The 13,366-nt window shown below is 35.4% G+C and overlaps 1 protein-coding gene across 1 annotated transcript in view; it reads right to left on the reverse strand.

Annotated features, from left to right (window-relative positions):
- Positions 1-5,786, reverse strand: part of LOC100543833 (adhesion G protein-coupled receptor A3) — a 214,922-nt gene extending 209,136 nt beyond the window's left edge. The window contains exons 1-2 of the mRNA XM_031554586.1: positions 5,783-5,786; positions 5,122-5,242 (exon numbers count right to left, since the gene is read on the reverse strand). Coding sequence (XP_031410446.1) covers positions 5,122-5,242; positions 5,783-5,786 — 125 coding nt within the window. The remainder of the gene's footprint in view (positions 1-5,121; positions 5,243-5,782) is intronic.
- Between the last annotated feature and the right edge of the window lie 7,580 nt (positions 5,787-13,366).

A 13,366-nucleotide genomic window follows, 5' to 3' on the forward strand; every position in this document is an offset into this window, starting at 1 on the left:
CTTCTTCTTGTTCCTACTGTCAATTTCACAAGAGCTCCTAAGCCAGTGTTTTTCATGGCTACATTTCAGAAGCAGTACAATATGAACATGCAACTCATTCTGAAGATGAAACCTATTAAAATTTTACAATTCACAAAAGAAAAATTAACTTATTTCAAAAGTTCAATAAATCATTTTTTATACAGATCTAAGGACTGTACAATGTGCAGAAGAAAATTTTGCTAACAAATCTTTTCCCAAATGCTTATAAAATGGATTCTCCTATGTAGCATTTACATTTTAGTAGTGCACAGAAGATGACTTCGAAGTAAGAGACATTGCTTTTGATAAAGCTAGTAACAAAATTTCAAAAGACATCTTATGCTCTTAGCAAACTTGATTCGTTAAGTCTCAACTTTTTATTTTTTTGATGTTTTAAAATAATCTGTTGCACAAGACTATCTTAATTTGTCTGGCTCTTAGTATTTCCTATTACATATAAACAGCAAGTGCTTTACATAGCACATACATCTTAGAACAACTTTCAAGTTCACATGCAAGAGACAACACACTGATAATAGGACAACATAATTACTGTTATTGGACACTTAATGTTAGCAAGAATTGGACATGTACAAACAGCCTGATGCAATTTGATGACCCACTGTCAGAAGACATGAACAGCAGAGTAATTCAGTTCTGAGCTAGGAGCTGATCTGGTACTACACCAAGGTGTTCATGAATATGCCTGGGCAGCATTACTTCTTAACCAGAACAGGTCACTATAAGACACTAGTGGCAATTTGAAATCAGACATAAACACTTAAACCCAAGTATTTGAAAGCACACAGAATCCTATTTCTATCACCAAAAAATACAGCTCCACTACACACTGGCATTATTCTGTCATCAACTAGGAAATCATATTTCACAAGGTCCACCTCTTACTTATCAGATAAGAAAGATTGTATGTATTTCTCTAACAACTCCTTACTACAATCTTAGCAATACATTTCAGCAATGACAAGACCACAAGGCAGCAAGCTATTTCAATTTGCATTATCTGTCAGACTGTGGTGGTTTTTTTTGTTTTAAACACAGTGTAGGTACCTACACTGTGACTGACTAAACTGAAGAATTGCTTTAAAATTATAAGCATATAAACAAGAAAACATAAATACATAATTCTTTCTATTATTATATTCTGTTCTTATCTTCTGAGGCTGCACTGCACTTGGATCGTTCAAGAAAAAAAAAGCAAAGTCTGAAAATAAAAATTGGCTGAGCTTAGAAAGACTAACATCTTAAATTCCATTTCATATTGGGTCATTTGGTTATACACTACATTACAGAGAGACCATCTTTAAGGTCTATTACAATGACATTAGGTATAAATATTATATTTGGACTGTTCTGCATAGTCTGATTTGCAAAGATACATGTACTTCAAAACTCTCATCTGGCTTAGATACAACTATTTCCATATTTGAAAAACATTCGTGGTGCCTATTTGTTTTTCCAGACTTTTGTTCATCGAGTCTAGAAAAAGAAGGCAATCTGAACATTGCTGGCAAGTCCACGAAAGTCCCACAAGTCAGCAGCATGTCTCCTACTCCACCTTTGGGTCTCCTCTATATACATGGACAGAAAGCTGTATCTTTTACATAAATAAACTCACAATAACAAAAATAAAATAAAGAAATGAAAGGGAGCTATCTAATAATAAATTACAAGTTTTATCTGAACACTCAGATCGTAAACAGAACACTCAGTAAACATGGCAATATTGCAAAACATGAGCCATGCTGCCATCTCATTGGGTCATTATTTCGTTTTTCTGAAGGAGAAATTAAGTCTTGAGAAATATAACAGACACTAAAAAATTAAAAAATATCACAGAGCATACCTACATAGATTTGTGTTTCTAAAGTAACTCTTTCAAATCTTTACACCAGATTTTCATAGAGACTTTCACACAGAGATCAGGTTTCAAAACTCAGGTTTCCTTCAGGGCTTTCTCTTCACATTGCCAACTAAAATGCAGTTTCTATAAACACAGTAGTATGGATACTATAGTTAAAATAAAATTGTTTTTCTGTTCAGAACATGAAAGAATCATGGCTTTAGAAAAACCCAACATTCCAATAAGGTCTGTGGGGAAAAAAAATATTAATTGTTAGGGAAGAATTATAAATTATCTATATTTCACTGAGCTTGTTGGTCTGATAAATGGGAAGGATCCACCTGCTTTTAATTAGCTTCAGTCATGACCAAGAGTTTGCAACAGGCTGTTATCAGAATGGATTTGGTTTGTACCAATGGAGCAGCTCTGTGAATACAAAAAACTGTGTCACTAGCAAATGTAAATCACATTATTTTTGCACAGTAATTAATCACTTATTAAAGTTATAGTGGAACTCATGAAACTGTTCCCTTCCAAGGACAATTGTTGTGAGTAGGAGTTAGAAAGGAGGAAAATTACATTGTTCAGAATGCAAAGACAGAAGCAAGGCTTAACTACAGGTGATGAAAAGAAATCCTCTCAAAGAATCAATGCCCAGTAAAATTGTAGCTCTGACTCTCGATGCTGAAGTTACACTGAATAATTTTGTATATTACTTCTTCCAAAGTGAGTAAATATACACAAAAAAATAAGAATTAACTTATGTTAGTTATCACTTCTCCTTTAAATAGAGTTCACCTGCTTACAAAACATGGCATTAGAGATCAACAAAAATTTAAGGAAAAAGAACATCCTTTTTACGTACTAACAAGAAACACAAAGGTTTATTAGATAAACACATGGGAAAAGGTGCTATTCATATGTTCGATTTTGGATCGTTTCCATATGTAAAAGTACTTTTAACCACATCAGAAAATGAATCGCTTAATAAATGATAAAATGTAATTTTGATTTTTTTAGAACAAATCACTGCTGTGCACCCATTATTATGGAGTATTTCTCACATCTTATTTATTCACAGCATTTTCACTTGTCTTATTTTTTCTCTTATGCCATTTAATCACAACGATTAAATAAATATTGCAGCTAGGCAGCTGGTTTAAATAATTATCAGTTTCTAGCCATGTGTTAAGAATCTCACATTATAAATATTTTATTCTGAGAAGAGAAACACTAAGAAAATGAGCATTCTTTATTTCAGTAAAGCTATTTTCCTAAACCAAATTCCATTTGGTGTTTTACTTTTCTTTTAAAAATAAAATAAATAAATCATTTCCTAATGATTAAATCAAAGAAGCCTTCTTTGAAGATATTTATTTTAGAGTTCAGTTTTCAAATTGAACTCTAGTATTCAACATATGTCATGATCCAAACCCAAAGTAACCAGAAGGTAAAAACATAAGCCGAACATATCAGATGATGGTACTCTCAGTCCTACGCCTCATGGGATCCATAACTGACCAGACACCTTACTGAATTTCATTAACCATTTTGTATCTTATGGCTCCTTCTCCCAAGACATTCCAGGGGATCGCTTGCCCTAGGGGTGGTGTTCAGAAGACAGTAAATCTACACCAGATTTGTCCTTCCCCACAGGCTCTGAAGGGGTATCCTTCAAATTTTCTCTCACGACCAGTAGCTATACCCTAGAGCACGTTATCTACATACAATGCAAATACACTTCTCTGGTGGGCTGCAGCACAGGCTATGCGCTGTTTTATCCATACTGCACTGGAAACAAATCATCCAGCCTCAATTTTATACAGCAATACTACTTATCTGGGAGGTACAAGAACCAGTGGTGAAATCAATTCAAAAGCACAAAAGATCTGCTATGAGATAATTAGCCAACTGGTGCCCCCATCTCCTTAGGCCAAATCACAGTCCTCTTAGCAACATAGTCATTCAGCTTTTCCTTTTTACCCATATAAAGGCTGAAGGTTTACGCCTACATTGGAACCCTTTTTCTTTCCCCTCTTCTCTGGAGGAAGTGAGTGTGGTGGAAAAAAACCTACAAATAGTTGATATTCAAGACCAGTATTTTTAATGAATCACAATCCATTCCACTGAATACCATCCTGATCCCTCCTTTAGATTTAATTGAACACAAATCTTAACACAATTATCTTAAATGGCTTTCCGTGAATTTGGCCTTCGTGAAAGTCTGAAAAAAAGTCTTCAGAAAGATGTAACCCTATGCAACAAAGTCTTATTCAGGTATAAAACACATCCAGAAAAACTAACATAGCATTTCAAAATGCATCAAAAACTCTCAATCATAATGCAAACAAACTTCACCTACAACCCCTCAAGCAGAGGAAAAGAATCTTATGCCATGCCCTTGAAGTCAATGGACTTAGGTTCATTCAGCATAATAAACAAATTCCACAGCTGAGGTCTCTACAGCAAGATGATGCCGCATCCCACTCAATAAAACTTACAATGTGAGCTCATGCAGCAGCGAATCCCATGGAAAAACCCCATTTCAGATAAACAGGCCCAAAAAAGACAAAACATTTAGATGTACCATACTGTTCCCAAATGCATACTGAACATAGAAAGAAGAGTGACTCATTGCTGAAAATATGCATTTCCTCTGATAATATTCACAGGAAAAAATACATTTTTTACTTTTCTTAAGTGAAGATTAAGAAAATGTCAAATTGCATTGGATTTTCTACTGAGCAGCCTAGGAAATAGTTCAGACCAGACTTAACTCAGATCTGTATCTAGCTGATAGATGAGCTGAACAACCAACATCTAGAAAATGAACTCCTCTGAGTTCCTTCACTCACAGCGTGTTCCAAGACACGCTGAAGGTACACTGAAGTACTGGAGAAAAGAGCAACCACTCTAGCCCCTGCTGTACACTTCCTCTTAATTCCTGTTGCTTTTTTCCCCAGTTTATAGATTAAAAAGGTGTGCTAGATGGATATCCAAAATAATTTGACAAAAGAGAGAAAGCTCAGTCCATGAAGACAGGAGGTCTGGGTCCTCTGTGTGGAAGCTGTTTGAAGAAATTCTTTTTCAAGTTCTGCAGCTTCTCTTATTGGAACATATAGTGTGATGGGTAGTACAGCAGTAACGGTGGGGTGGCAAAGTCTGTGGCTGCAGCAAATGAGAACGAGCCCAAATGCAGCAGCTGCGGGCAGAGAAACAAAGGAAGAAAATCTGCATACCTTTGGAAAGCCTCGTATAGGCGGGGATCTCCAGCAAGATAACTGCCTCCACTGCCGACTCTTAAATGAAGTCTGGGAAGGGGTGGATCCTGGCTCCACTCCTTCCAGTCACTCAGATACACTACATGCACCTGAGCTCCCTTGGGTTGACCCTGCCTTCCCACCAGATGCTCAGTCACTGCTTCAGGCCATGACTTAGCATTTCTGCTACACTTATACACTAACTTCAGTTCAAGCAGAATAGGATAACTTTATTAAAAAAAAAAAAACCAACAACAAAAAAAAAACCAGAAACAGCAACCAAAAAACCCCATATGTGCTAATAATAAGTAATCATTTTACATGGCACTCTGATAACAATAGACGTGTAACACTATAAGCTATTTCTTCTCTTAGTTATTATGTGGTCGGATACAAAAGGTATGGGAGCAGACATCCCATAAACACCTGGACACAGTAGGGAAATAGATGTGAAAATAGTACTTCATTTCTTCATGGTGTCAAAATAAAACTGGAATTGTTTATACTGAAATACCACTGTATAAAATTAAAAATAACTTTTAAGGTTTTAAAATCCTCCTTGGTAAAAATCAAAACATGCATAATTCATTGAGAGATGCACCATAAATATATATATATGAAACTCTCAACAGAAAAATACCCATAGTAATTGTAGCTACTACCTAAGTCTTCAACACATCATATCAGAACTATATGCATATATTGGAAGAAAAATTGTAGAACAGTAACAAACTGATTGAACATGTGAAAAGAGAAAAATGCCTGAAGAACAGTACTGACAGCTCACCAAATGAACAGGGTGTGTCAGACAAATACATATTTTGGTAAGCAAACAGAAAGTAGGAAAAACTTGTAAAAATGAGAAAAGTGTTATCAATTTATATGACCATCTGCATGCTTAGAACTTAAGACAGTAATTCATAGTGCCTCCTATTGAGTCTGAGTTTGAGAATATCCAAATTTAAAAAAAAGCATCAAGAGAAGTTATCAGAATTGTACAGATGCATATAATGTCTCAAGCAACATCTCTCTCAAGCAAGATAATTACGATCTCCTATATTGTCTTTTTTTTTTTTTTCTTTCCAAAATAAACCATATGTTGCCAGTATTCTTAACAGGAATCATGCAAGCAGTAAGACCTGGCCACTTAGCACCCCGAATTCCAGTTGGTTTTATTCTAGCACTAGAAAAAAACAGAAAATAATCAAAATTACCTTTAAGTGTAGATAAGTAGTGTTACAAGTGATGAAAAAAGTAAACAGCTATAGCCAAGGCAACTCCAACGTACTAATTGTGCTTTCGATTAGATCAGTATCAATTGAAAGGTATTTCCTGATCCTCACACTATTTGATAGCAAAAAAAAGTGATAGAATTATAAGCAATGAGAAATTTTCTTCTAGATAATTATTCATTTGAATGAAAGTTCTTCCAAATGTGCAAAGAAATGCTAACTGTCTGTCATACACTTGATAGAATGTAGTAGGAGAAACTAGAGCACTCCTAATATGTGGCTCATTATCCGACCACTCATATTATGGAAATGCAAGACTGCTTTTGTCGAAAAGCACTGCTCAACTGCCTCACTTTCAGTAAATTAAAATGTAAGGTAAAACTCTTCTTTTTATTTGAACAGTGAAGAAACTGGTGGCTTTTCACCAATAGTCCTCCTGTGTTATACAAGAGACTGCCAGGTCACATTCAGAATAACCAAGCCAAAGAGTTCTTGCATAAATCATAGTAACAACTGATTTAGTTGACTAAAAATCATACTCAAAAGCATTTTTGTGTAAGCAACATCACAAACCAAACAGTAAAACAAAACATCACCATCCATAGCAGGATACACAAGTCACACTCTCTCTAATACTGGTTCAGTGGTATTAATGTATTAAGAAAAAGGAAGCAGGAAGGCCATTCTCAAAGAGAAATCTTAATATGATTTTGTAACAGTGGGGGAGGTAAAGAACTCCCAGCTTTTGAAACAAGCTCCCTCCACTACAGTGTGATATTCATTAACTGAATGGGAAAAGAAACAGCAGGAATCAAAGCATTACTAATAGGACTCTAAGTACTGCAAGAAATAAATGCAGTTGTCTATTTTATTACTTCTGTCAAGCACTGGCAAATTTCCGAACTAGATGATCCTCTTAAGTAAAGCACATTTTTCATACAACTAAGAGGTAAAGGTCACAACCACAGCTCAGTGGAGACTTCAAGTATCATACAGCAATTATATGTCTCAAGTTCAATCAGCTGTATTCAAGAAATTCAACACCTAGAAAACATTTAATTAGGGGATAACTGTAGAGATATAAACAGTACACATAATAAAAATATGCAGTCCTACCTCACTGAAATCATAGGCTATTGAAGTACTGAGGATATAAAAGCATGATGAACCACTACTATTTTCCTACATGTATAAGGATTTATAGCATCATTAAACTGTCTAGATGAATCTCACTTTAAGATGTTTTTAACTGGAGTGCAGGTAACATTATCTTTTGATAAGACAGCATTTCCATTACATCTTTTGAAAACTGAATTTTCAGACTATGCCACTACACCTACCTCATGCATGATCTGTAGTTGAGATACTGATGTGTGTGTTTAACTTTCAATGGTGAGTCCTATTGAGTTTAGCAGAATTACATTAATTAAATATACGTGCATTAGTTTTTTGAAGATTAAAGATTCTATTGTCAACGTGTTGTTTTTTTTTTTCGAGAAGGAGAGGAATTATTCAAAACTATCTCTCTACAATGAGGAGAAAATTATTTTCTTTGAATTTTCAAAAATACCATTTCTGAAAGCATTTGCAGACATGACAGTGTGGATCTGCAGGCCTTGTTGCTCCTGGTTTTGCCTTTGGCTCATCGCACAGACTCTACTGAATAGATATACACATACACATATTTAAAATGCAGTTTAATGGAAAAAGTAAGACTGATACAGAATAAACAAAAATAAGCTTTTCACTGAGCCGGTGTAATATAAAAATTAATTTAATCTAGTCATCATTTATAGGAAAATTAGAGGATAATTAGCTTATAGTTGAGATCAAGTGGCATTATGGTGGAAAGACTTCCTTATCTTTTACCCAGTCATACTTTCAATACAATTCACCAGTAGCGATTGCGCAAACACCAGGAGGAGCAAGTGAGTGACAATGCAGGAGAACAGGGTGCAGATTTGAGTATGTCAGTGTGCTCAGCATCAGTGAGACAGCCAAGAGCTAGAGAAGCACACCTTTATACTGTAGGACAGGGATTTTCACACTTATTTCAGTGGAACCAAGGAGTTTATTTAGGATCCCTTTTTCAAAATGAAATGAAGGCTACCACAAGTAATTTGCCACAGTGATTCATTGTAAGAAACATAGAGCTTAGTCAAATAACCATCAGCATTACAACCTTTGTCACTTTGAAAAAGGATTAAGAATTCCTAAGTCATCACTCCTTGTTTAATACACTTTTTATATTACCTTCTATTTATTTCTCATACAATCTTTTCAGCTTCTTTTCCACATCATTACTCTTATTCAGCCCATCACCCTTCTTTTAAAATCTGAAACACCTGTTCTGCTTTTCCCAGTTTTGCCATTTTTGTATTTCTAAAACAGCATTCTGAAGAGTTTCCATATTATTTCTGAAAAACACAATCAGGATGGTTTTCAAAAAATGCACGTCTCAGTTACTCCAACAGATAAACAGTAAAAGTGCTGAATATAAAGCCAGAAAAACAGTTGAAGTTTCTCACTGTAGTAATTTGTTTTGATTTCCTCCCAAACAGGTTTGCTTTTATAACGGCTATATCTTAACTCATAGGTTCTGCTGGGACTGTAGTTGTGTTTTGCAAAAGATATCCGCAGCAGTACTTTCTTAAATGATGATATATGTAAACTGTAAAATACAAAACTTACTCTATATCCTTTGCGATATAGAATTTCTCAAAACTGAAAACCTGAAAAGAAACTCATCTAACAACAGAAAATAATTCCTAGATGAATTTTAAGAGAAACTCTTCTCTCAGAAGGAGACATTTTAAAGAGCAAGGCTGTTAAATCTGAATTGTTTGCTCTGTTTTGCCTCAGCCATTAGAACTACACATCAGAACACTTGTTTAGCACTCTGTTTGGTTTCAAAGGGGACAGAGGAGCAGAGATTTAAGTGCAAACAGGGAGTGACAAAGTTTTTTCTTAAGTCCTGCAGACAACGATCAGTATACATTCAGGAAGATTGGGAACCTGAAATTTGAAACAGGTGGCAATTATTCATATTTAATTCAGAGAACTAGCAATCCCTGCATAATGCACACAGGCTATCATATCAGTTTGCAGTTCTTTGGTGATGGCTTGAAAATAGTTTTAAAAGCTGAGATTCAGGACAGCATCCAGTTGAGCCAGAAAATGCAAGACATGTCTAATTATAGCTAATTTACTATCTCCAAAACATCTAGATAGGAAGGGACACCAGACCCACTCGGGGAGCGAAGGGCGGAAATCAGGCTGTTTGGTAACATGCCGTTTTGACCTTTTGTTTGCTGTTTGGTAACTTTTGTTTTGACCTTTTCCAGAGATAGAGGAGAGACATGCCCAGCTATCCAGCTTGCTCACAGTATTCCTATGATGGGACCCTACCATTATGACTTCAGACATCACAATGAAAAAGAACTGTGATCTTCAGCACCCATTTCAGAAATAATGAGCCCCAAAGAACATATATTCAAAACTGCCTTACTTTTAATCCGTATCAAATTTCTCTTGTTTTCAGCACTAACTTAGACTATTTTTAAAAACCTATCTGTCCTAAAAGTATGCTGAAAAACTCTGCATACTGAGTATGCACTCAGTAAGAAGCAAGCATTTTATGTTATCTTCTGGAAATAATCAGGCTTCCAGCTTTTAATTTCTGTTTGAATATATATTACGGTGTGCCGAATCAGTACACTGAATTAACAGGTAGAAGATTTAGTTTGCTTTGATAAAAGTACTGCTTTTGAGCCTAAACACTGTTGTTTCTTATGCTGCAAATGGATTTTGCGTTGGTGAAGGGCAGTATGGTTACCTTAGGAAAACAGCCTAAAAGCTAAGATTTCCCCAAGCTGTTGGAGAAGGCAGTTCTCACACAATGTAACAAGCAGGAGCAATCATCTCCAAGTGCACCTACCTCTCAGCTTCTAAGCTAAAGTGGCCAAAAACAGTCTTACTTAGGGTTTGTCTTTCTTTAATCTCAGCCTCAAATGCTATCTATCAGCTCAGGTACTTTAAATTATCTACCCATCTTCCCAAGGCTGTGTTGTTCAATATTTGATGTTCTTTCCATTTTAGTTATATCTGCAATCTGAAATAAAGCTTTTCAACACAACTGTTCAAAAACATTGGTATAAATAATAAAAACAAACAAACAAAAACCCACCTAAACTTTGACCCAACTTCCATCAGACAAGTAGCTTTCTCCTATCTTGCTTTGTTTCTTTCACATTAGTTAGTGTTTAGTTCATTCAACCACCTTTTCTGATACTTGATTGCAAGTATTCAGCATTACCTTACAGGGTGCATTTCTGCCAAATGACTCCTAAGACATTCACTTCTACAGTATTTGATCACATCACTTTTACAGTAATAAACTCTGGCAGCAATATCCACAAGGAATTCCAAAACCTTTGTAGGGAATCATGTCCTGAAGCTATCAAAGCTATGTTAAGTGAAGCTCGGTTATTCCTAATGGTTTCCCTTTTCGTTTCTTTTAGTGGTTTTCAAAGTTTTCTTAAAAAATGAAGACAGAGTAATTTATTCATTTTTCAGAAATGTCTTCAGATCCCTGAATAAATAATAAGAGCAATAACATCATTCAGGGATGCCTGAAATGACATGAAGGAAGGCTGCTTAAGTGAGGCTAGTTGCACTCATTTTCATAAAAACAGAGAATGTCCACAGGAAAAACAGAAGAAATAAATGCAGAAAATAAAACAAAATGAGCAGGTCAGATACTCATACCTGTGAGTAACAATGAAGAAAAACAACCAAAATAAACCAATGTAAAGGTTGTCTAGTCTGGTACATATACGATTTATCACCTACTTATTAAACTGCTCCAGAAGTGGGGAAGAAAAAAAAAAAAAACCTTAGAAAATCAAAGAAAAAAAAATTTTTTTAAAGAAGAAAAAACAAAAAAAAAGAAGAGCAGCAGGTCCTTAAATAATACCTCAGGCACTGATTTAACATGCAAGATATGTTAAGAGTAATGCATTCTTTGGTGTACTGGAAAACAGAGAGGATGTAAAACCTTCTGTCAGGCTCAAATTCTTACAGTATATCAAAAAAGCACTGACAGACTGAGGGATTATCTTAAATTAATTTAAATAAGTGCCACAGAAAAGTTAAAACGTATCAGAAGACCTCATCTAAAGAGCTGAGTGAACAGTGTGTATGGAAGATTAAGTAAAAGCAGATTTTCATTTAGAAAGGTAAACACTTTCAAAATTGTAACAGAAAGTTTAATTTATAGAATTTAATGCCAGTAGTATTTACCCTTCTACAATGTTTCATTTTAATCCCAGTAAAAACAAAACAAACAAACAAACAAACAAACAAACAAAAACAACCTGATACAAATCAAAGACTTTCTTATTCCAAGTCCTTCAGAGTTTTGCAGTGATCATGAAGTAATTAGAGCCAGGTACATGGAGCAGCTCCCTTGCACAATCTATTCCAACAGAAACCAATTATATTCAGCAAAGAACATGAAAAAAAACCAAAACCCAGTAAGAACAGCTCAGTATCTTAATTATAAATGATTCTGATCTAAGCAATATTAATATTTATGCAAAAAATAAAAGATTGCCTTAAAGCATTTCAGAGAAATATAATGACACCCTCCCCTATGACTGATAGACCTGAAACTATGCTTATGGCATTCAAGTGAGTTGTCTGCCCATGGCAGTATTATTTCCCCTTTTGTGCTCAAATTTTCTTCTCATTTCATTTTCAAAAATGTTTCTATATATATGAAATGCATCTTATTTCAAGATGACAAGTCTGGAAATGAAGTTTTTGAGGGATTTGACTTTTTAATCTCCATCTAAGAATCCTGGTTGTCACTTTTAACTTTTTTTAAATCAAGAATTTTGCAGCTATTGTGAATGTAAAAGTAAAAGCTTAAAATGCTGCCTTAAGTGCACCTTATACGTTCAAAAAATGGCTAGTTAAATAAAGGAATGCATAGAATAAAGGGGTTTGGGTTTAAATTTTTTTGTTTCCAATTGCTGACTCTTGACTTCTGAGCACATGAATTTTCCCTCCTTCAAACTTTTAATACCATAAACAAATACTGAAACAGATCTTGGAACTCTGAAATAACAAGGGAGCTACATCCTTCCCTGTGCCGGAGGCAGCATGTGGTTACCTCTGTAGTCCCCTCCATTTGTGTTCTCTGGAACAAAAGCCTTACCTCTCACCAAAAGCCTTCAGAATCACCAACTCTTTGCAAAAGGAAGGAAGTCTGGGCTGTGAGAGCACGCAAGCAGCAGCAGGACAGGGTACAAGCCTCTCAAAATGGGATTGGAAAACTGCCGGGAGCTGCTGATGACTGAGAATACGTTAACAGGACTTTCATACTCACTCAGAGCTTTCCCCAGCTAGCAAGTCAGAACTGAAGTAAGGATCTGGGGATCTCATCAAGCAGCACCGTTTTGAGTCCATAGTTCCTGGAGGGCCCTTCTCTCAGCAGAGTACTTGAATTGTTAGATCTGAAGTATATCTTACCTAAAAGCTATAGAATTGCTGCCGAATAATAAAGTACTCGGTAAAGCATGGACTTTAAATTCCTTAACTAAATAAATGGCAAATAGATTTCCTGATGCTATTATTACAGTTGAAACCTCTTATCTGCAAAGACTCCATGTGTAAATTTAACTCCATTTCAGCGATACATTGCTGGAGGCACACAACACAAAAACATTTCTTTGTCAGACCAGTCACTCCAAGAAAAGTAATGTTTACTTTTCAGACACTATTATGTAGGTGTTCAGATATTATTTGGGAATTCAGTAGAGTCAAAACTGTCAGAATTTTAAATTGCTTTCCATCTTTCTTACATCTACAGCAACAAACAAGGTAACAACCACCTATTGTGATACACATGCATCTGAAGACAGTTACCATGCGATACACAGGAGAATATTTTTGTGTATGCATTTCATACAATGCAGTGCCAAAAGAAA

Source organism: Meleagris gallopavo, chromosome 8, assembly GCF_000146605.3.
Source record: "Meleagris gallopavo isolate NT-WF06-2002-E0010 breed Aviagen turkey brand Nicholas breeding stock chromosome 8, Turkey_5.1, whole genome shotgun sequence".
NCBI lineage: Eukaryota > Metazoa > Chordata > Aves > Galliformes > Phasianidae > Meleagris > Meleagris gallopavo.